Source organism: Ailuropoda melanoleuca, chromosome 1 (genome assembly GCF_002007445.2).
Source record: "Ailuropoda melanoleuca isolate Jingjing chromosome 1, ASM200744v2, whole genome shotgun sequence".
NCBI classification, from domain to species: domain Eukaryota; kingdom Metazoa; phylum Chordata; class Mammalia; order Carnivora; family Ursidae; genus Ailuropoda; species Ailuropoda melanoleuca.
Genome location: NC_048218.1, coordinates 198,484,096 through 198,508,654, shown reverse-complemented (window position 1 = coordinate 198,508,654; position 24,559 = coordinate 198,484,096). Strand labels below are relative to the sequence as shown.

Here is a 24,559-nt window from a genome sequence, read left to right as displayed (position 1 = left end):
GTTAATATTTAATGTGTAACAACAGCTACCCTCATTGGCCAGATGGTTTTGATTGACCTGTGTGCTTCTAGAAGTGTTGCTGAGTGTTTTCACTCGAGGGCTGTAGGTCCGTCACTCCTGGACCCCCGGCCTAGGGATTAAGGTTTTATGTTACCTGCTCATGTCCTCCTAGCTGCGGTGGGAGAGCGTCGTTACAGGACAGTAACTGATAGACGCAGTCTAGGAGCAGATTTCATTTGACATCAGCTCTGGCCTTGGAGATGCGCTCATGGGGAATCTGGGAGGCCGGAGGGGTCATTGCCACAGCCGGACCCCTGTGAGCATCCTGGGGCTTCAGAGAGCCCCCAGGCCTGGCCATGAACCCCAGGGCGTCCCTTCTTCCACTACTCCAAGCCAGCAAGGGCCCCTAGTTCTGTCACCTGTCACCACGGCCTTGCAGCATGCTGGATCCCTCTCCTGCCCTCTCCCTTCTTCCCCGCCAGTCACCAGGCTTTAGATTGCTCCTTCAGTCTCTTGTCTGTGGCCTCGGCTTACATGCCCACCAACCCCTCCTTTCATTCAGGATCTTACCCCCTCACAGATGCTCCTCCGGGCGGGCTGGGAGCCTCTCGGTCCTGGTCACGCAAGGCCGCGTTCCATTCAGCAGCCTGACTGGTCCTCTCCTCCCTTGCAAACACCTCTCACGACTCCTCGACTCCTCGCTGCTGCAGGATAAAACTGAAACCACATCTCGCTGCAGCTCGTCTTTCCAAATGCGTGTGCCACTCCCTACGGGAGCCCTCAGCTGCGTGCAGACATCCTAATTCTTCCTGGTGTTCCCTTCAGATAGGGCTGTTCCTGTTGGATCTGAGGTTATCTTATTTTTATATTGTATCTGCAAACTATTCCTGGTCCTGGGGGAAGTAGATGGCTTATAAATCTTAAGTAAAAATGGGTTTAGTCTTATTCCCTAGCTGCGATGCGTGTCTTCTGATGCGCTGGTCTGCGCTTCAGCTCACCCCTGCTTCCTCTTGGGCTGCTCTGCCGTGCCCCGTCCTCCCTCTAAACCCTGCAGTGACAGTCACGACGGCCCCACATAGTCAGTTATTTGTTCTCACGGCACTTGGGGTGGTACTTGAACATAGTAGGCTCTCAGCAGACATTTCTGGATGCCCACCTTGGCCTCTCGAATCCCCAGCCTGGCAGATCTGGAAGTTTGACTTCATTAATTCATCGAGGATTATGAGGTTCTGAAGGACTGACTCGTAGTAACTAATCCTATAGAAGACTGATTAATCTGGATCATTACAGAGAGAGGCTAGGCGTGCTTAGGCATTTCCTCCTTGGTCAGAGAGGCCTTTCTGGAATCCCAGTGAGACATCGGGTTGCTTATTGAACATAGAATTTGAGCAAAAGGTATTATGTGTTTTTACAGGTAACTATAAATTATGAAAATGCACTCTAGGGATATTTCTCTCCAAAGAACCTGAATCAGGCATCTGAAATCAAATACCCTCTCTCTCCCTTAACAATGAAAAATCTCAGACTTATTTATAGATTTCACTAAGATGACTGCCACTTATTGTAGCATCATCCCTTTTTATTTTGGTATGTTCAGCATGTGTACAGTTCCCAAGTTTATAGATATTCTTCTTAATTACATTTTAGGACGATTATGTTTGAGTCACCAATATGACAGCATCTTAAATCCGAGTTTTGTAATTCCTGAGCATTCCTTCTTTTGGGATCTGGAGCGCTCTGTTCATAAGTTAGTCTCCATAGCCCCTCTACTCACGTGGGGACTGAGGCTGTGCACCAATTCTGGGAGTCTCAATCTAAAACCCCATATAAGTAAGGAGTCCAGAATAGTGTCTGTCCATCCATTAATGAATCAGTGGTACCCTGGGTGTGGGAACAAATGCTATTTTTAAGACCATTGCTGACTTCAGTGATAAAGAGGGTACAGAATGTGCCTTGCCAGGCTTGTGAGCTTATCATGAGTAATACCCATGGTTATTATGATGTCAGAACTTGAGTATTCTTTACCGAGAACATAAGCATTGCATCATGCAACGGGGGGGGGGGGGGCAGGGCGTGAAAGTGTTTTTCCCAGGAAGACAGCAGCAGAGTGCATAAGCTGGCATTCCCAGTAGGGCACATAGGCCTGAATGCAGCCATGCCAAACTCCCGTGGTCTGTTCGAAGAGCAGCTTCCCATTTCAGGCACTAGGATGTCATCTGTCTCCAAGTTTCCAAACCACACAAGGCATGTGTGATGGAGGATCCTGTACCTTCCCCCTCGGTTTGGGACATGATTGCGTGGGGGTTAGTGTGTGCACACCTGAAGTCACTAACGGCTTTGAGGATCGTAGCTGTTCTGCAGAGCTTTTCCACAGGGCACAGAAGCGATGCCTAAATGTGGAAGGTAGGGACTGAACCACTTAGAATTTTTTAAGTTGTCTCTAAAAACACGTGCTCTGCTTTGGATGGGTGAGCCCGATGAGCATCAAAATATAATTACACTCGACCTCATTAATTCAGACTCATTTGGGATAGCAGCATTATGGAAGATGCCAGTGCTAGTTGGGATGGGCTAAGTTATACTGGGGCAGCAAACAACCCCCACATCTCAGGGACTTCAAACCACAAAGGTGTGTTTCACTACCACGCTGCAGGTGCACCTGGTGGGGACTTCGCCAGGGTCTCTGCTCCTCGTCATCCTCGTTCAGTTCTCGGACAACGGCGCTGGTGGGCGGATCCAATAGGCAGATCGCACACTGGCTCTGCACAGCCTCTGCGCAGAAGCGACACTTCACGCTGACTTTTTATTGGCCAAAGTTAAGCATATGGCCAAGGCTAACTCTTAAGTTACTTGGCTTGGGATATCTGAGTCATAGCAGGGGTTTTCGTAGTGAAGGGCCCAGGACAATTTATGGGGATACAGAAGAAAACATGGGAAATATATTTTATCTCATCCTTTTAAATTTTTCTATTTTTATGTTTTTAGTAAGCATACTATGGTAGTAAGAGAAAGCATATATAATTTATTAAAATAAATATCACATGTCTTAGAAGTGTTCAGTTTTTTAACCAAGTGCTCCACCAAAAAAGATCGTAGTTTATGTAATAGATACAAATCTGCAGTGAATATGTTGTACTTAGAAACTGGGTCCCATCACCTCGCACCTGTCTATATGGCTAGCATCAAAAAGACAACAGGTGCTGGCAGAGGACGTGGAGAAGTGGGAACCCTCGTGCCCTGTTGGGGAGAATGTAAATTTAGGTGCAGCCACCATGGAAACAGTATGGAGGGTCCTCAAAAAATGAAAAACACAGCCACCATATGATCCAGCAGTTCCGCTACTGGGTATCTATCCAAAGAAAACAAAACCACTAATTTGAAAGAATATATGCACCCCTGTGTTCATTGCAGCATTATTTACAAGAGCCAAGATATGGAAACAACCCAAGAGTCCAGGTGATGAATGGGCAAAGAAGATGTCACACACACACACACACACACACACACACGCACAATGGAATACTACTCGGCCATAAAAAAGAATCCTGCCATTTGTTACAACATGAATGTACCTTGAGGGTATTATACTAAGTGAAATAAGTCAAACGGAGAAAGACAAATACCACATGAATTCATTTATATTTGGAATCTAAAAAACAACAACTAACCAACCAAAACAAAACCCAGACTCACAGATACAGAGAACAGATTGGCATTTGCCAGAGGGGAGGGGGAGGGGGATCGGGGAAGGGGATTAAGAGCCACAAACTTCTAGTTATAAAACAAACAAGCCACAGGGATATAATGTAGGCGTGGGGAAGACGGTCAGTAAAACTGTTAACTCTGTAAGGTGACAGACGGTAACTAGATTCTTTGGTGATCTTGTCACAGTGTATACAGATGTTCAGTCGCCGTGTTGTGCACCAGACTGATACAATACCGCGTGTCAGTTATACCTCAATAAATTAAATAAAGGAAAAGGAACTGGATCCTGGTTATGACCAGGGGTAGAACTTTTTTTTTTTTTTTAAAGATTTTTAAATTTATTTGAGAGAGAGAGTGCACACGAGTGGGGGGATGGACAGAGGGAGAGGGAGAAGCAGGCTCCCCGCTGAGTAGGGAGCCCGATGCAGGGCTCCATCCCAGGACCCTGAGATCATGACCTGGTGCTCCAGGGTGGATCTTTTGTAGAAAACGTTCCAAGGAAAAGAATGCCTATGTTTTTTAGGTAAAGTGAGTAAAATACAGGCTCTGTGTCTGAACCTTCTCAAGCTCTTGAAGTTTCCCGGGCATCCTCTATCAGAGTCATTGGAAGTTGCTTTCTTGTTAATCAAACCTGCCTTTCCTCCCAGAATAGCATTTGAGATAAGGAACAGATGAGTCCCAGTTCACTGTTTTTGTGTTTCCTTTGTCTGTCAGAAAAGAGCATACCGGACCTGTTGTATGTGGCAGGCACTGTGCTGAGTACTGGGAGCGCCAGTTTTCCCCACAGAGAGCCAGTGTGTCGGTTGCGTTGTATGCTAGGCCTTGGGGAGCCAGCCGACCTGGCCGTCCTCGCCGTCCTTCCCTTCCCCTGAGCACTTCGTTAGGGCTTACTTCCCACCAGGCATTGTTCCAGGCGCTTTGTATGTATTCGCTCCTTTAGTCCTCACCAGGACCCCCCGAGAAGCTATTACTGTCTCCATTTTACAGATGAAAACACTGAGGCAAATAGAGGCTGTCTAGCATGCTGAGACCGCACAGCCAGCAAGGGGCAGAGCCTGCGTCTGCAGTGGCTGCTGGGAACCAGAGACAATCTGGAATGAGCTCTTGGAACACAGACCCCTAGTAAGCCCCCACCAGCAGGTGCCTTCCTGCGTTAGGAGGCAGGACGCAGGCCAGCTCTCCTGCAGGTTGGCCATGCTGCCGGGGGAAGGCTCCCCTCTGCAAGAACTGGGGGGGTCAGAGTGAACTCCTCCCCTCAGTGCGACGTGCGGGTGGCCTAGCGCTGTGCGGTGTTGGCTAGTGACCACACCAGGACTGGTTTGATGACAGTGACTCATAGCATGGAAATGCCCTTGCAGCAGACCAAAGAGCCCGCTTTAATCTGTACAGCTTAGAATCGGCCCCTGGCTACCCTGCCAAGGGGCCCCTCTCCCAGCTTTCACACCCGTGCGTCCACACACAAATACCTGTTTGAATGGTGTGAAGAAGACCGTGTCGCCTCTTTATGGTGTTTCTCGCGTCCAGAGCACTTCGCCGCGCTGCTTTATTATTCCGAGTGTGCTCCCGGTGCACTTGGCACTTGCCAGGCCCTTTCTCACCTTCCTCCCATCTTTTATTTCTCCTTTTCCTCCTCCCCTGCCTTCCTCCCAGCCTCGCCTGCCTGCTTTCCACCCATTTCTCTGACTTTTCTTCCTTGGTGTCTTCCCACCTTCCTTCTCTTTCCACCATGGGAGCGGCGCTTCCTCTTCCTTTCCCAAAATGATCTCTAATTGAGTTTTGTCAGGTGTCAGTTAAAGCAACGGAGAGGAGTGAAGAGACACCAGGGAACAAAGGAGCTGTGATATAGAATTACTGTTGTGAACATTGAAGTCAAGGCAGAGGGGTTTGCCCCTGTGCCTGCGAGAAGGGCGGGTGGGATCCCAGGTTTGAGGAGAACCCCGGGGGAGAGGCCTGCGTGCGCTTGGCCGCATTGGCGTCACTGTCTGCGTGACTTCTTTCACAAAGTTCTCTTTGCAGGGAGATAACAGCCCACGAGAGAGAGGCTCATGGAAATACATAAACATGAGCCCAGAGGCAGCCAACAGGTGCTGCAGCGGGAGCAGACTGCAGATGGCGGGCCTTTGTCCTGGTTTCTTTGTGTGGCAGCAAGGCGTTGAGGCTGAAACAGGGCAGGTCTGAAGACATACGGGTCCGGATGCCTTCACCGCTGGTGCACGGCCACTGAGCACAGACCGAACTTTCTCAGGCTTTCAGTCCACATGCTGTTGTTTCGAAGTCAAAATGTGGGTCACGGGGAACACACACATTTGTGTACAAAGAGGAGGTGTTTTGTACCCTGGTGGGATCGGTAACTAAGACAAGGGAGTAAGGCTGACGATGCTTCTAGTGCTTTTCAACCAGGAGGCATCAAAGACGGATGCTAAGGGCAGTCCGCCAGTGAGACCCTGCAATTGTTATAGACACTTTATCACAAATTGCACACACACACACACATATTTTCATTGTAATACATCCTGAATTGTATTACAGAGTGTATTGGTTTCCTAGTGCCACTGTCATATTAAAGTACCCTAAACTGGCTTAAAACAACACCAGTTTATTCTCTCATAGTTCTGGAGGCCGAAAGTCTGAAATCAAGGTGTCACCAGGTCCTGGCACCCACTGAGACTGTGGACAGAGCCTTCCTTGCCTCTTGCTAGCCTCGGGTGGCTCCCGGAGGCCCTCAGCATGCCTCGGCTTGTGGCCGCCTCTCGCTAATCTCTGCCTTTGTCACCGTGTGGAATTCTCTGTGTGTCTGTGTCTTTCCTCCTCTTCTTTTAAGGACACCAGTCATACTGGATTAGGAGTCACCTTCATGGCCTCATCTTACCTTGATCACATCCTATTTCTAAAGAAGGACACATTTGCAGGTATTGGGGGTTAGAACTCCAGCATATCTTTTGAGGGGACACATGATAATAGAATTACATAGGGTAATGGAACTTACATACTTTTTTGGTCTAAAAGAGAATTGGCAGTGGCACAGTATTAGAACACCAAATGGGAAGGAGCATAGTCGGTTTCCAGTCCTGATCTCTGAGTGTGCTGTGCATTTCTGAAGGTGAACCTAGGTAAGCTCAAAAAGACAAATCAGTTGTGGGCTGAGCATGGAATGAGTAAGGGCTAAGTAAGTAGGACACTTGCTGTTACTTTACAATATGATACCAAACATTTAAGAAGAACTAATTCTTTTTTGCATGAAAGAGTAAAAAGCCTACCAGATTTTTAGTCTTGAATTAGACTTCATGAAACATTTCTAAAAGATAGAGAAATTGATGGGGCGCCTGCATGGCTCATTTGGTTAAGCGTCTGTCTGCCTTTGGCTCAGGTCATGATCTCAGGGTCCCGGGATCGAGCCCTCCGTCTCCACGCGGAGAGGGGAGTCTGCTTGTCTCTCTCCTTCTGCCCACCCCCGCCCATGCTCTCTCTCTCTCTCAAATAAATCTTTTTAAAAAAAGAAAAATTGAGTCTGAGGCTCACATAGCATTACCAGACATGTACCAGGCTCCCCAGTTCCTGTTCTAGTTCTGGCTTACTCATTTCTTGAGGTGGTCAATCATGATTTTGGAACAGTGATAAAGGGAGGGGGATGATGATGAGAAGGAGTGGCTGAAAGATTCAGCGACAAGGCTTTTGCAAAGATTTGTGACATAAACACCTGGAAATTAATACCAGGTTTAACCGCCTTATTTAGAATGTTTCAGGAGCAAAAGGAGCATCCTTCTAAATCTTTGGAAAATGTGTATTTGAATGGAATTCATCTGTTGAAACCAGAAGTATAGCTGGTTGTGTTTTTACACTTTGTGGATATTTACCCTTTCCATCCTGCCACATTTGTTTAGAAGGGTTATTTTCTTGGGGCTCCTGGGTGGCTCAGGCGTTAAGTGTCTGCGTTTGGCTCAGGGTGTGATCCCAGCATCAGCCTCCTCTGCTGGGAGCCTGCTTCTCCCTCTCCCACTCCCCCTGCTTGTATTCCCTCTCTCACTGGCTGTCTCTCTCTCTGTCAAATAAATAAATAAAATCTTAAGAAAAAAAAAAAGAAGGGTTGTTTTTTTTGAGATCCTGAGTTGGAAGGAAAATGCAAAGTTGGGAAATGTAACAGCCTCTACAGGCTCTGCACGAAAAACGACAGTGTGGGGTGCCCGACTTGTGACTTCAGCTGAGGTCATGACCTTGGGGTCATAGGATCAAGCCCCACGTTGGGCTCCATGCTCTGGGGAGTCTGCTTTCCTTCTCCCTCTGCTCCTCCCCCACATGCACTCTCTCTCTGTCTCATAAATAAACAAATAAAATCTTAAAGAAAAATAAAAGGACAGTATGGATAGCAGAAGGGGATTAGTGCGTGTGAGACAAGACTGACCCAGGAGGAAGTGGAGAAGGAAACTTCCATCCCATGCCCAGCCCACAAATGATTTCATGGCCTACTTCAGAAATGTTTGATCCACCCAGAGTTAGCACTATAAACTTAGCTGACTCTTTTCCCACTTTGGTGTTATTAATGTGTCACTGCCAACTCTCCTTTATACCAAAGTTGACAAAGTCAACTACAATTATTCCTCAATATACATTACAAGTACATCCCCTGTATGGCCTTTCCAGAAACACTGCAACTTACACTGGGGTGAATTTAATTTAAAATAACCACTTTTCTTTTGCTTTGTTTCCATATGTAATGTTTGACTAATTGAAATGCCCTTGTAGGTCCTTTGAGGCAAAATATAGGGAAATCACAAAAGAAATGTCTTCTCTCCAAGGAGGGAAGAACAAGGAGAGTTCTTTTGGAATATTCTGACTCTATATCCTGAGAAAATTATACTGTTGTGAAATCCTTTTTGTTTCCTTGAACCTGTTGTTATGGGTTGAATTGTGCCCCCCCCAAATTCACTTTTTCCCTAACCCCCATTACTTCGGAATGTGACCTGATTTGGAGATAGGATCTTTATAGAAGTAATCAAGTTAGAGTAAGGTTGTTAGGGTGGATTCTTTTTTTTTTTTTTAAGATTTATTTATTTATTTATTTGACAGAGATAGCCAGCGAGAGAGGGAACACAAGCAGGGGGAGTGGCAGAGGAAGAAGCAGGCTCCCAGCAGAGGAGCCTGATGTGGGACTCGATCCCAGAATGCCGGGATCACGCCTTGAGCCGAAGGCAGACGCCTAACAACTGCGCTACCCAGGCGCCCCCAAGGGTGGATTCTAATACAACGTGATTGGTGTCCTTATAGAAAGGAGGAAATTTGGACACAGACATTCATAGAGAGAAGAGGGAGTGAAGGCACAAGGGAGAAGACAGTCTCCTACAGACCATGGAGAGCCTTGGAACAGATCCTGGGAACAAGTCCTCAGAAGGAACCAAACCTGCCAACACCTTGATCTTGACTTTCAGCCTTGATCTTGCATTTCTGTTGCTTAAGCCACCCAGTCTGTGGTCTTGTGTTCTAGCAGCCCTAGGAAACTAATACTCCTGGTGTAGAAGTTTAGTTTTGTTTTTTTTTTAATAATTAGAAGTCTTAATGCAACTATGGTTTTAAAAAGGAGTTTTTGAGTTACTTTGTTTTATTTCACTGGTTTCCTGGAGAAAGAAACTGAAGAGCATGTGTGTCTTCCCTTCAACCCAGCAATTGCAATACTAGATATTTATCCAAAGGATACAAAAATAGTGACTCAGGGGCACCTGCGTCCCAATGTTTATAGCAGCAGTGTTCACAATAGCCAAACTATGAAAAGAGCCCAGATGTCGATCGACAGAGGAATGGATAAAGAAGATGTGGAGTGTGTATATAGACATATACAATGGAATATTACTCAGCCATCAAAAGAATGAAATCCTGCCATATTCAATGATGTGGATGGAATAGAAGGTATTATGCTAAGCGAAATAAGTCACTCAGAGAAAGACAAATACCGTATGATTTCACTCATATGTGAAATTTAAGAAACAAAACAGATGAACTTCAGCAGGGAAGGAAAAACAAGATAAGATAAAAACAGAGAGAGAAGCAAACCGTAAGAAACTCTTAACTCTAGGGGACAAACTGAGGGTTGCTAGAGGGGAGGTGGTGGGGGATGAGGTAACTGGATGATGGGCATTAAGGAGGGCTTGGTGTAATGAGCACTGGGTGTTGTGTGCAACTGATGAGTCACTAAATTCTACCCCTGGAATTAATAATACATATATGTTAACTAAATTGACTTTAAATAAAATTTTAAAAAAATCATGTATGACTTAATGGTATCATTCTACTCTTCACCAGAATTATATTGGATTGGTGATTTTCAGATTGCCTGATAACAACTGGTAACATGGCCTCCGTATAATCCATTGGTGGACCACATGCCCTTAACCACTGCAGTGAAAGGCTGGTTTCTCCATAATGGTTTATGGCTTAGTTCAGGCAATATGGCAGAGTCACGGAAAGGTGAATTTGAGAGAGGCTCAAAGCTGTTATAGGTGAGGTTAGCAACTTTCAGAAAGAAAGAAGTCTGAACATGAGAGGAGCTGGTTTCGACACAGAACGAGCCAGTAGGTAGGTAGATTTTGAAAGTCCTGAGGAGAATCACATTTCTTGGAAAAGGAGATAACATGGTACATTTGGTTCTCTTCCCAGCAGAGCACCCCTTCTTTCTCTCCTCTCGACCCTGTGGAAAAAGAGGGCTATTGGCTTATCTCCAGCCAGGCCCAGTAGCTCTTTCTCTGTTTTCATTCTCCAGGATCAATCCCTTAATTGTGTTTATCATCATTTTATCCTTGACTTTTCCCTGTGACTCATAGTTTCCTCCTCATACTATTTGACCACGTCTGTGCCCCCCAAGGATTTCTTTATTTGCCATCTGCTCTACTTTCCACACCATTTCTCCTGGGAAACAGCTTTACCCACATGGATTCCATTTCCATCTAGGTGTTGTTGATGGCAGCCCTTAGGTCAACATCTCTAGCCACGACCTCTCATCCATTCTCCTGTCGTGGGTTGTTTGTGTTTTTTTGTTGTTTTGTTTTGTTTTGTTTTTCAGTACATAGAGAACATTTCCTCTATGTTCTTATAAATGCCTACAAAGAAATCTATCCAAAATAGAGCTTTTCCAGCTGGACTCTCCTCTCAAAATTGGCAGCTCCATTCCTTTCTTAGTCTCTTTGGGATGTGAACTTTTGATTTCAGTCTTTTCCCCTTTTGGTATATTTGTCACTTCATCCTGCTGATCTTTGTTTAGCAATATTTTTGGCTACGTCCCTTTGTCTTTGGCATATGCATGAGCTGATTCAGGGTTACCCTTCCCTCTTCCCCCTCTGATTAATCCTGTGCAAGGTTAGTGTACCCTATTGAAATCCATTCTCTTTTCAAAATGGTTTATCCTCATTCAAGATTCAACTCGGCAAATGGGGACTAGATGCTGATTGTCAATGACCAGCGGCCCCTGACATCTTAACTTTGGTAAGTTAAGCAGTTCCTTGTCTCAGAGTTTCAGTATGATTAGTCCAACTCTGAATATTTCAACTTGGATACCTTCTCAGTGCTCGTAATTCAACTTGTGGACAACCTATTCTGTTGTCCCATCCCCCTCCCCACTGAGATAGCTTTGGTTCTGCTTCCCATCTTTCCTGTTACCATCACGGAACCCCACTCCTTTGAGTCTCCCAGACTTACTGGATTCCTCTCTCCTTTGCCCTTACAGCCCACCTGTTAGTGTTGTCTTGCCTTTTCTTCTCTGCAAAGTCCTGTGTTTCTGCTCCTTTCTATTTTCTCAGGCAGTTCCTTAGTCCAGAACCTCACTGCCTCCCCTTCCCTGGACTGCTGTGACAGCCCAGATCACCTTACTCCAGACTAAAGCTCCGTCCACTGTGCCACTCTACATCGGATAAGTGAAGTTTACCTCTTTAATGAGGGACATTTAATTTATTTGAGCAATTTTTTAAAAAGATTTTATTTATTTATTTGACAGATAGTAAGCGAGAGAAGGAAGACAAGCAGGGGGAGTGTGAGAGGAAGAAGCAGGCTCCCAGTGGAGGAGCCCAATGTGAGGCTCAATCCCATCACACCCTGAGCCGAAGGCAGACGCTTAACGACTGAGCCACCCAAGCGCCCCCATTTGAACAATTTTGAATGGTCATATTTCTCAGATGTCATTGGAAGCAGATGATGCAGAAACGGTAGATGACTTAGGATCATCGTTGTGGGTGCCCGTCATCTTAGCAGGTGGCGTGCCCCGTACTTTACATCTGTCGCTTCTCACATGTCAGCTTCTATTTCTCCTTGCCTGTTGTTGTACCTGTCTCCTTGTTCGATGCTTTTAGTCCGAGAACCTACAAAATAAAGAAGAACGGTTAATAGCATGGATCTGAGAGTCAGGCAGACCTCAGTTCAAGTCCCAGCCCTACTCCTAGTAGCAAAGTGACCTTGGACCAACAAGATCATCTCCCAAACTTCCATTTACTTATCTGTAAAACAGGGAAGATGTACTTCACCCTGCAGTTGTGGGGTGTAAGCCCCTGGAGCCTGGCCCAGAGAGCAAAGTCAATGATAGCCAGGTGAAGGCTGAAGGTTTGAAGTCAGCCGGGTGAAGGCTAAAGGTTTGAAGTGAGTGGCAGTAGTGGTGGGGTTTCATGCCAGCTTTATGGAGTATTCAGAACTTAACTTCTAGAAGATCGAAGTTACCAGAAGATGACAATTCTGGATAAGTAGGCTCGTGGTGCACAGGGTTGTTGATCAGTTTAGCATTTGCTGTTGAGTTGCTACTATATAAATACTCCTACATTGTTGTCTCTAAGCAAAGCCTAGACTTCCTGAGGGCGTAGGCCGTAGGGCTAGCTGCTCCCCTCAGTTTGCTTACACCGGTTAGCAGGATCTGGACCAGTGTCCTCCTGCCTTTCAAAAGATGCCCCATTTTTCTAACCTCAGCTCAAGTCTTAGCTCCTCCAAGCTCCTGTCATGTTTACTTTGGCAAGTTACTTATGTTGCTTAGAATTGCCAGTTCTTTATAATTTGCAATGAATTTGGCAACCCCCATGGGATTTTAAGCTCCTTTAGAGCAGTGCCGACATGTTGGATGTCTTTGTGTTTTCTTTTGCGCCAACCCCAGGCTTTTTTATATAGAGGACCCTTAATGAAGTCAGTGGTATTGTTATTGTCATTATTGATGAAAGAATTCTATAGGGCTTTGGTTGATCCTAAACTGTGCTCTGTTGGAATACACTACATATTTGACAGTACACAACTAGTGGATAAACAGACTTTGATTGAAAACGGTATCAAAGCCCCAGAGACATTGAGTATACACTATTTTGGAAATGTATCATTTAAAATTGGCTAATCTGAAATTATCTTTGCACTACTTGTGAAATATAAACTTGATAAGCGGGATGACTATCATTAAAATTTTATGAATATAGTTTTGCATGTCCATGAAGACATTTTTTTTCTAGTACTTTTCAACCCCTGAGGCATTGAATTATCATGTTATACAGGGTAATCAAGAGTTTTTCAGGTTAACCCTTTTCTAGATGTTTAAAAATGTCCATTCAGGTGCATATTTATAACATTCATATATTTTTGACATTCCTTTTGACATGTTCTACAACTTTATAATATTATATTGAATAATGTGGTTTATAAGACAGGTATGGCATCCCGTTGGGTATGGGACTTAATCCTTCGAGTTCCTGATTGTTTCTGTCAAATACTGATTATTCAGCAGAAGCGTATATCAAAGGATTTGGGGAAGCAGGAGGAAATTTGTACTTCTTACACTAAGGTGCTCACAGTTGTGTTCTCTTTAATAATGTAACTGGATTCCACATGGTAATCTGTTTCACATCTGCCAAACCACAGGTAAACTTTCTCACTGCTGAAAATGGTGCCATTATTTTACTTATAATTCCTTCTCTCAAGCTTTGGTAGAATTCAGTGAAATTGAGTTCAATGTAATTTCTTTTTAAATCATAGTTGAACCCTCACTCATCTCTGTGGTTTCACCAGAGTCTGATCTTCCAGTAGATAATTTTGGGGTGGTGAAATGGAAAGGAAATGTACTCAGATGTGAAGCAACTTTTCAGTTCATCTAGTTGTGAAATATAAAATTATGAGGAAACCAAGCAAATAAGTGGGGGGGGGGAGGACTAAATGAGCCAGTCCTTTAATAAATGACACTTAAAAAAAAATCTTATGAGTTAAGACTTCAGGAGAATCATGAAGATTTTTAGCTATTCTTATTTTTAGGTGGAAAAAATGACTCTTAACCCTAGAAAACTGACTTTCTCATTAAACCATTAAGACAGAGACAAAGAGGCACATAGAATTACCTTGATTTGAACTTCTAGAATCAGGGTCTGATTTTCCCACTTTGGGAGCCTAAACCCATCACTTGACTTGCTAGCTTTCAAAGTAGGACCCTTGTGAGAATGAATTGGAAAGGGTAACTCTGGATTGTCCCAGACAGAGTCTGGCATGTGCTCACCCTGTCCATAAAGCATCCAGCCCAGAGCCTTGTATGTACATACTAGGTGCTCAAGATTTTAAAATCTGGAGAAGCATGATAACCCTGAAGAATAGTGTTTGAGTCTGAGGCAGCAGGCGTGGTGAAGGGCGTTGCTAGCCATGCACATCTCCTCTCTGATCCTGGACATCCATCACCAGAGGTAGCCAGTGATGATTTCCACAATTTTATGACCCTTGGCTGTCATCCCAATAACAAATAAGTCATAAACCATCCTCTTTCCATCTGTAAAATTCCACTTCTGCACCCTGGCCTTTCTACCAAAATGTTTTTGAAACAGTGAAAATAGAAAAAAGAGCCACTTCTCCTTTATGTAACATCAGCATATTTCCTCTACTGCCACCCAGCCCTTCCCTCCCCAAGTACTTGAGGACTGAGGAATGAGGAGCAAAAACTAGGTAGCAGAGGACAAAGGAAATGTTTATTTGTTTGGCCTCCAGTGGTTAAGTTACTAAAAGTCAAGGGATTGGTTATTTCTGTATTGTATACAACATCTAAAACAATATATTTAATACTGATAACTATAGGAAAAAACATTTTCAGTGTTATTGCAGAATTAGGGGGAGGTTGACTTGAACAAAAAGAGCAATAGGAAAAAACAGGTAGTGTAGATTCTGAATAAGCAAGCCAAAATAGTCTCATCAGGCAGAAGGATGTATATGGAGGTATCATTTTGCATAGGTAGATATTGGAGTTCAGGATCCAAACAAGAAAGGAAGCCTCTCTCAGATCTACGAGATCAGGGTGAAGGTGGGGTTCAGAGCGTGTGTTGGGTGTCAGGCCAAGGCTGCTTTTGGGAAGTCAGAGCGTGTCTGGGCTGAAGTACAGACAGAACATGAACACTGACACCAGGACAGGAGCTGCCTAGCCCCTGCCTTGGTTTTTAAAAAAGTCTTGGTTTGGGTGGGAAAATAGTGGCAGGTTTTTCTTTACTCTCTAGAGGGAGGCCGGGTTGCATAGGTGCCTGTGACTGGTCATTGTTCTATAGCCAGAGAACTAAGCTCTCTGGGAGGCCTGGCCAGTTAGAGTACTTTATTCCATCAACTGAGTGCCTACCATGGGTGATAAACTTGGCTTCATACTGGGAAAAACACGAATGTGAGGTGTAAGCTGTAGCTCTTGGACCCAGAATATAGCCTGGTTATGGAAGCATGACCTAAATGTGTAAAAAGTAAAATAGCACAGAAGATAAGTAATTCAGTTCAACAAGACAAAAGAGATTTTGCAAGTCAAAAGTGCAGTTTGTGGCCAAATGGATAGTACATATGGTAAGTGCCGTAGGGCAAGAGATATGGGAACGATCACTGTGGGTTGGAGAGGTCTGGGAAGAGGAGGGATTTGAATTGTCTAGTCTTTGAATAAATTGAGAGAAATGTTGAAGGCATGCCAGGTGAGGGAATGGTATAAGAGTGTGGAGGTAGGGCGTGTAAGAGACATTCTAGAAACAGTGAGTAAAATAGCTTAATTCAAGTTGGGGGTTGAAGACAGTTACTAGCCGGAGATGAAGCCAACAGGGTAATTGAAGTCGAATATGATAGTGTTAAGTGAAAGAGTCCTCCACTTTATCATGTAGACATTTCAGGAGTCATTGAAAGTTTTTGGACAGGGCTTCTGGGTGGCGTAGTTCATTGAGTGTTAAACTCTTGGTTTTGGCTCAGGCCGTGATCTCAGGGTTGTGAGATTGAGCCCCACGTCTGGCCCCTACTTGCTTCAGAGTCTGCTTAAGACTCTCTCTGCCCCTACCACACGCACTCACTCTATCCATCTCTATCTCTCACTCTAAAATAAATAAATCTTAAAAAAAAAATGTTTTTGGACAGGAGAGTGACATGCTTAGAAATAGTCTAGGAAGATAATCTGGCAGCTGAATATGGACAAGTTAGAGGAAAAAAGATTGCTCAGGTAGACCAGATGTCTGTGTTTGGTCTAGTCCTACTAGAAAGCAATAAATGCTTTAACTATGGAAGTGGCAGCAAGAACAGAAATAAAGAGATGGATCCAAAAGACATTTTGAAAGAAGGAGAAATTATTAAGACTTAGCACCTTCTTGTCCATGGATAAAAGAAGAATCATCAAAGGTAAATCCACATTTTTGGAACCAAGTGACTAGAAGAATAGTCTATGAACAGAAAGGGGGATGTTAGAAAGGGGTGTGAGATGGTTAAATTTTTAGGAGAAGATAAGGGAGTTCAGCTTTGGAAGATAGTCTTTGATGTAGCAGGAGGCAGAAATATATTCATGGAAGGTAAGAGGGAGAGCCTGGCCTGTCATGAAGGCAGGAGTTGCCAGCATAGACATGACAGCTCAAACTGTCATAAATGAATGAATGAATGTCTTCCGGAGAGAACAGAGTCAAAATGCTGGAAATGCCAACATTTTAAAGGAGGAAGAGGAAAAGGAACCACCAAGGCACACAGTGTGCAATCAAACACTAGACGTGGAGATTACAGATTCTCATAAGCACAGATAAGAGCATCAAGAAGGAAGTTGTGGTCAGCATATCAGATGTTGCAGGGAGGTCAGGGGGAATAGGGACTGAAAAAGGCCCTTGGGTTAGGCAATTAGGAAGTCGTTTACCTTTAAGAACACAGAGCTATAGTGTGTGGATGTGCGGGCGTGGGCAGTGTGAATTAAGGAATGAACCTTGAAGAGAAGGGATCATAAACCACTGATTACAGGTGAGAAGAAGGAAAAAATTAAAAGGGAAGAGAGTATGGGTTAGTCCTCTTGGCTTTTAAGTTGGGAGTGTGCATGTTTGCACACTCATGAAGGCAGAAGAAAAAGATTAAGTCATTGATTCACTCAGCAAATCTTTATTAAGTACCTAGTAAGGACTTGGATATAATTAACAGGCAGAAATTGAAAGCTATAAGAGAAGGAGAGGACAATGGAGGGAGCCAGAGAGGAGGAATCGTGAGAATGGGAGGAAATTTTGGTGTTGGAAAGAAGAGACACAGCTTCCTCTGAGACCAGAGAGAAGGAAGAAAGGACGGGGGTGGTGGACATAGATTCAGGAATGTTCTGAAATGAGAATAAAGGTAGAAAGCAAGGCTGCTGATGTTGGGCTCCTGGACAGAGTGGGAAGGTGTCTGCTGGGAGAGAAAAGGTGGTCAGGATGACAGGGGACAGGGGTGGGAGGGAAAATATTAAATGACCACTCCAGGTAAGGCGAAGGAGTCAGAGACATGAACACAAGGATGCTAGACATCAGTGGAGTTTGCTGGAAACCCCGCTGTCCTGGCACTTCTCTGAGAAATGTTCAGCTGCAGTTAGATGCGGAGCCGTGTTTGTTTTGCTTTCACCTTTAAGAACTTGCCTTTCTCATTGTCTTATTTTTTCTTGATAGATTTCTATGAATTTTTGTTTGTTTCTAGAATCACCGTAATTGTAAATTGTACAACTATTCCAGGGTTACAGTCTTATAGTTTCTCCAGTTATCTCAATTGTGGCTGAGATGTTGGTATGAAGTAATAGTATTTTCTAGATAAACACATTGATAGATGAACTTAGCAAGAATAGTTAGTGAGTGGAGCCCATGAATGGTGCTACCTACTCCTCCCCTAAAATAAATAAATGTTTTAATGATATAAAACACATGAAATAAATGATAAAATGTTTTATTTAGGCCATCTAAATGAAAATATCCGACTAACTACTGATCTCCTCAGCCCCACAGAATGAATTCATTTAAGATGAGTAAGATCCCAGGAAGTAATTTTGGTTCATCCAGAAGCTAGCGGTTCATGAGTGGCTCCATGATTGCACCTATGTGGGAAGATGTTTCTTCAAACAAGCTAACCTGGGATCTGTGACAAGGAGCACTAGACCATGTGGGACTTAGTATGTAACAGTTAAATGGGGCACCTGATACAGTCCTCAGTTTTAGTAGGATTGCAACCCAGTGAGAATTGAGGAAGAATCTGTTTCTATTACAAACAATATTTATAAAAAAATAAGTAATGAACGAAGTTCTGATATTCTAATTCTGTATCTGCATCTTGATTGTATTCCTGACTGACCCCACAGTTCTTCCACCTTCCTGATGGTGGCAGGCGGAACACTGGAACCCCTTGGCCCCACAAACTGAGTGGCCAGAATGTGCTTCCGGGGGCAATAGATTCACTTTCCCCACCTTGGCTCTGAAGTGGGAGGAAAGCTTTCTACAGGACCCACGCCCCTGGTCAGAACTGTGACGAAGCTGCTGAATTCATTCATTTAACGTAATTTGTTCCTTTGTCTCGTAGGTATGGCCTCACATGTGCAAGTCTTCTCCCCTCACACCCTTCAATCAAGTGCCTTCTGTAGTGTGAAGAAACTGAAAGTAGAGCCGAGTTCCACCTGGGACATGACTGGGTACGGCTCCCACAGCAAAGTGTATAGCCAGAGCAAGAACATACCACCTTCTCAGCCAGCCACCACAACCGTCAGCACCTCCTTGCCGATCCCAAACCCAAGCCTACCTTACGAGCAGACCATCATCTTCCCAGGAAGCACCGGGCACATTGTTGTAACATCAGCAAGTAGCACTTCTGTCACTGGGCAAGTCCTCGGCGGACCACATAACCTAATGCGTCGAAGCACTGTGAGCCTTCTTGATACCTACCAAAAATGCGGACTCAAGCGTAAGAGTGAGGAGATTGAGAACACAAGCAGCGTGCAGATCATCGAAGAGCACCCACCCATGATTCAGAATAATGCAAGTGGGGCCACTGTAGCCACTGCCACCACATCGACTGCCACCTCCAAAAACAGCGGCTCCAACAGCGAAGGGGATTACCAGCTGGTCCAGCATGAGGTGCTGTGCTCCATGACCAACACTTACGAAGTCTTAGAGTTCCTGGGCCGAGGGACGTTTGGGCAAGTGGTCAAGTGCTGGAAGCGGGGCACCAATGAAATCGTGGCCATCAAAATCCTGAAGAACCACCCGTCGTATGCCCGGCAGGGTCAGATCGAGGTGAGCATCCTGGCCCGCCTGAGCACGGAGAGCGCCGACGACTACAACTTTGTCCGTGCCTACGAGTGCTTCCAGCACAAGAACCACACGTGCTTGGTGTTTGAGATGTTGGAGCAGAACCTCTATGACTTTCTGAAGCAGAACAAGTTTAGCCCCCTGCCCCTCAAATACATTCGCCCCGTCCTCCAGCAGGTCGCCACAGCCCTGATGAAACTGAAAAGCCTAGGTCTCATCCATGCTGACCTCAAACCAGAAAACATCATGCTGGTAGATCCTTCCAGACAACCATACAGAGTAAAGGTCATCGACTTCGGTTCGGCCAGTCACGTGTCCAAGGCTGTGTGTTCCACCTACTTGCAGTCCAGATACTACAGGTAAGACCGCTTGCCCAGGCGCAGGAGATGCCCAGTGCCCCCTGGCGTTCACAGAGAGAGAGTGCGGCCATGGTCACTTGTGGTGGGGGGTAAAATTATGCGCCTCCAGTTGTTGCACTCAAGTGACTATAGTTTGGTCTGAAAATTAGGACATGCACGTGGAAATGATGGTTAGAAGCCATGTAAGAATGGAGCCAAGTAAGCTTCTCGGCAGAGGTGTTCAGATTCCAGAGGGATTCCTGGAGGCCGGGGTGAAGGGCATGGCAGGGCGGGTTCGGTCCTGGTGGTTGGGGAGGATCCGGATGTGGGGAGGGTGGGCAAGAGGGGCACGCATTTTTGAAGTCACTGCCACAAGAACGCGCAAGACTGACATGGGAGACAAGGAGGACACCCACGGGAGCCCGTGAGGCCACAACAGGGAAACCATAGGTGATGGCAGATGTGATTGAAAGGATGGGTTGGGGAATGGGTCTTAAATACCAGACTAAGGGGTTGCAACTGTGTCCTTCAACACGGAGCAAGCTCTGAGGCATTGGAACATAGCAGGGTGGTGAACAGAGGGTAGCAGGATGCAAGGGAAGCTGGAAGATGACTTTTATGTCCATGGGGAAGAGGGAGGGCAGGAGGGAGGGTGTGGCCCAGGGGCCAGTCAGCCCATGCCTGTGGCGGAGAGCTCCGGGTTTGGTCAGGATGAAGGAGGCTTGTGGCAGCCTGGGTAGGGAATGCAAGGCTCACATTCCTTCCGTCGGTCAGCGAGGATTGACTGCACTACTAGCATGTGCCAGGCACAGTGCTGGGCACCAGGTACAGCACGACAGCGCTGGCAAGGCCCTCATCGTCCTGGAGTCTCTAGCAGACTGGCTCCCAGCCCCAGCTACGCATTAGTCACCTGTGGGGGTGGGGGTGGGTCAGCGGTAGGGTTAAAAAATAACCCTCCTTGGGTCCTAATCCCCACGAACTGAATCAGCCCCTCTGGGTGTGGGGTCCTACATGGGTGTTTTTTAACGGCAGCTCTGATGGGACCCAGATGAGAGAGAGCACTGGCTTCAGAGTCCAAGAAACCCAAGGTTGACCTGGATCCCCGCACTTGCTAAGCTGTGTGATGTGGGCTTGTTGCCTTGTTTCTCTGTGCCTTCACTTCCTTACCCATGAGCTGGGGAAGTCTGGTCACCAGCCTTGGGGTTGCTGGGGGAGTGGACCACAGTGACATGGCCTGAGTGCTTCCCTCACTGTCCAGCTCGTGGTCAGTGCGTGAGGAGTGGAGAGAAATGGGAAATGGGAGTCTGTTCTGGGGAGACAGTTTTGGGCTGTGTTTGAGTGAATGTGGAAGTTGGCAAGAAACATCCTAAAACTCCGATGAGAAGACAGGACTGACACACATTTAAGAGGTCGTCATGTAGGCCATAAAAGCAGAGTCCCAAAACTCATGTGCCTGAGCCCTTGTGCCCTGACAGTCCAATCGGGGGTTGTGCTTTCTCCACACTTCCTTCTAGGCCACAGAGAAAGGCTGCAAAAGGTTCTAGAGCCGCGCACCCGTCCCCAAGGCTGACCTTCCCCTGTTTACCCATCCTCAGCCTGCAGGGCTCAGGAGATAACCTCACACCCCCATCCCTGGGAGGTCTGAGCCCCAGGTTGTGCCCCTGACCGGGCCTCATCCGATGGGGCCTTGCTGTGTCTCTGACGCTGCCCGCCATCCCCCCATCTCCTGAGCTACAGCAGCTCTTCTAGACTCTACTCCCGTACTTCCCCGGACTTCCCCGGCCTTCCTTTCCCGCTTCTTCCAGCAGCTGCGGCATCTCCCCGATGAAGGAGGAGCTTCTGCCGGCCTCTGCCTCCCTGCCTCCTCCCTCCCTGCCAGCTCCAGAAGGGAAGGCTCTACTGCTCACTCACTTGCAGTCTGCTCTCGGTCCCTCTGCTCTGGAGCCACATGGAGAGGGAAGCCGGGAGCCCAGTGCTGTGGCCGCGGAGGAGGGGGGCCTGGGCTTGTTGCTTGCAGGAGAGGGCCCTGCTTGAACCCCGAGGGAAGAGTTGAAGGAGGAGGATGTGCAGGGGTGAGACAGCGAGCACGTGTTCTCTTTAGGAAGTGCCCTTCTTTGAAAGGTAGCTCTGGGTGGCATCGTCGCAGGTCACCATCACAGGTCACCAGCCTGGCTGAGGAAGAGCTGGTGCTTGGGCTTTTAATACTCAGTTACCTGTTTTGTTCACCTTCACTAGAAATTGAGCGTGGCGACTTGTAAAGAGACTTTTAAAAACTGTTCGAAAAGCAATGCGTATTGAGAGCAGAACTTGATGGATCAAGTAAGTTGGTTTCGGGATTCTTTATGTATTCAACGTCTTCTTGCCTTCTTGTGCCCACGTGACACTTCCCACCCCCCTCCCACCAGAAGTTCTCTGCTCCTGGTGCCTGGGACCCCGCTCAGGGAGTCTGGTGGGTGTGGAAGGCTTGTTTGCAGATAGTCGTGGGGCTCTCCTTAGCTCTCCTTTCCCCGTCTTCCACCTCTGGCCCCTGCACTCCCATTTCCCTCAAAGGTCCTCCCTCTGGGTATATTACCCTCCTTCTTTAACCCTTAGGTGCCTATTGCCTAAAATTCTGGGCAGGCAAACCTCTTCCTCCTTGTGGTCACCTTGGCCAAAAGGACAAGTATCCTTTGGGTCCTTATGGTGGGCCTGCGTGTCCGGCTCCGGGTTCAAGGGCACAGTCCACATGGAAGCCAGCCCAGCTTTTCTGCCTCAGGTGATGCTTCATCCTGTCATTGGTCACCATGTTCATGCCCTCCCCAGGCGTCATCTGAACCCCAGAGTAGTTTGCTACTGTAGTGAGCAATGCAGATGCTTGAGGGCAGTCTTCGGGTCTATCTGCGTTAGTCCTAGCTCTCTGTGAGGGACAGCCAACTCCAGGCCATGATTGTCAAGTTGATTTTCCCAATTGCTTTGCCTCTTACGGGGGTTGGGGGCAGGAATAATCTCTACAATTGTCCATTGTTGATCTGAAAAGGAAGACATTTTCAGCCACATCTTGAGAGAACGTGTCTGTGTTTGAGCTGCCTGGGTCAACACACTGTGGATCTATCCTCCCATAGGGCCTGGTTCCCCCGGGTCCCCCCCATGTCTGTGCTGGGTGCATTATCCCCTGGGACCTCTCGCTTTCAAAGGGGAGGACACTTACATGTCCCTCCTTACTTTAAATGGGACAGTATGAAATACCTTACCTTACTCTCCTCTGACAAGTGACATGGAAACAATATGACATAGAGAGATGTTCCTGTCCTTGGCCTGAGGTACACGGAAAAAATGGGTGTTGTCACAGGGAGAGAACTCCAGGATTTGGTTGGCCAAGGTTGGGGGCATATTACTGTAGAGGCAAGCCTGACGGTGTGTTTTTCAGGAAAACAAAGGCTCCTTTTTTAGGTTTTAACATTGGATGCATGAGTATCCCCTTCCTACTTGACCTTCCAACTTGAAGGTCTGTTCCATAGTTAAGTGCCAAATCACACGGTTTCTCAAACTGTATTGTACATAAGAATCACCAGGAAAGCTTGTTAAGAACGCATTTCCACCGAGGTCCTGTCCCAGACCCACCAAATCAGAATTTCCAGAGGAGCACCCCCCGAGAAAGTCTCAGGCGTTCACTGGGTGCCTACTGCATGTCCTGTGGTAGATCCACGAAAGGGAAGGTGGTAAAGGAAGATCTCTAATCTTGGGGAGTTTATGGTCTCTCTGAGGTAATCGAAGGACACCCACAAATCGCCTAGAATAGAATTCTGGTGTTTTGATAGTGCAAATGTTTGATCACTCTGTAGATATTCATTGAGCCTGGAGGGGGAAAAAAAGTTAGAGAAATTCAGAGTCAATGAAAGATTTTGCCAGATGGGTTAATAGGGAAGATTTACAGAGCACGAGCCGTATTGAAGGAATCTTGAGGTGGGTCGTACAGGAAATGACAGATGGGGGTGAGAGAGACTGGGAGCCACCAGGATTGGCACAAATAAGGGAAGATGGTGACATCTGGAAGGAGTTGAATGCTTGGGTTGGAAAGTAAGGGTTTAGGGGAGTGAGGTCTGATGGGGAGAATATTAATGTAGACGTCAGGGCCTAGATTTAACAACAGAGTAATTTAATGAAGTTAAGGATGTTAATGAAGTTAATCAATTGGAATGGCAAAAAAAAAAAAGTTGGGGGCAACCCAGAGGCTAGGAGACCGTGGTAGTTGTTCAGGAGTAAAGGGAAGAGGCCCTGGATTATAATGCCCACCCCAGCAATAGAAATGTGAACACTTTCAGTGCTTTTAACTTTCCAGGTACCGTAACTGCATCATTGGCCTAGAGGGGATAGTTTTCTGTGTTTATTGACTGTGCTTTCTCTGAGGCACAATTCTGAAGCTCTGGTCTCTTTGGAACCTGGTGTCAGATCCCACCCCTGCTCCTGAGTGATGGGCTCTGGAAGGAGAGTCAGGAGCCTTTGCCCCGGTCCAGGCCCTGTGTGTCCCCCGCGAACCGTGTCCACTGAGTCATTGGGAGAACGTCAGTGTGAGCCGTTGTCACTCCTGCATCTGGACCCTGTTATGACCAGGACCTGTGTTTGGTCATGTGGTTGCTCAGAGTTAGTGGTTCAGCCTGTGGTCATGGAACCATTTTTTCTCCTGTAGGTTGAGCTTGGCCTCCTTAGCCCAAACTGGGAGCCTACCCTGATCTCCTCCCCATCAGTAGGGGACAGGGGGCCTGGCACATCCCAAAATGCCATACTCTGTGTCACTTCAGAAAAGGGGCACAGCTTCCTAAAGCCATAAACATAAGTAGTTACAAAAATGGCATAACTTGTGCAGGTAATCAAGTATAAAGGTACCTGACTAGAAGTGAGGTTTGAGAAGATCCCTGAAAGGAATCGCGTGGCAGGTGTTAGCTGTTTAACTTACTTATATTACTAGCAGATAGATACAACAGAAGGCTCTAGTTACACCTTGAGGATATTAAGTGAAATATTCAACGCATTGACAACCTCACG

General features: G+C 46.3%; 1 protein-coding gene across 4 annotated transcripts in view; it reads left to right on the top strand.

Moving 5' to 3' along the window:
* Positions 1-24,559, top strand: part of HIPK2 (homeodomain interacting protein kinase 2) — a 152,259-nt gene that overhangs the window by 5,162 nt on the left and 122,538 nt on the right. Inside the window, exons 1-2 of one of the 4 annotated variants that reach the window (XM_034637906.1) lie at positions 2,127-2,403; positions 18,475-19,558. In XM_034637906.1, the coding sequence (XP_034493797.1) occupies positions 2,148-2,403; positions 18,475-19,558 (1,340 nt within the window). In that variant the 5' untranslated portion in view covers positions 2,127-2,147. Of the gene's footprint in view, positions 1-2,126; positions 2,404-11,843; positions 11,935-18,474; positions 19,559-24,559 lie in introns of those variants that run through there. The other 3 variants (XM_034637912.1, XM_034637921.1, XM_034637930.1) reach the window with 3 other exon arrangements.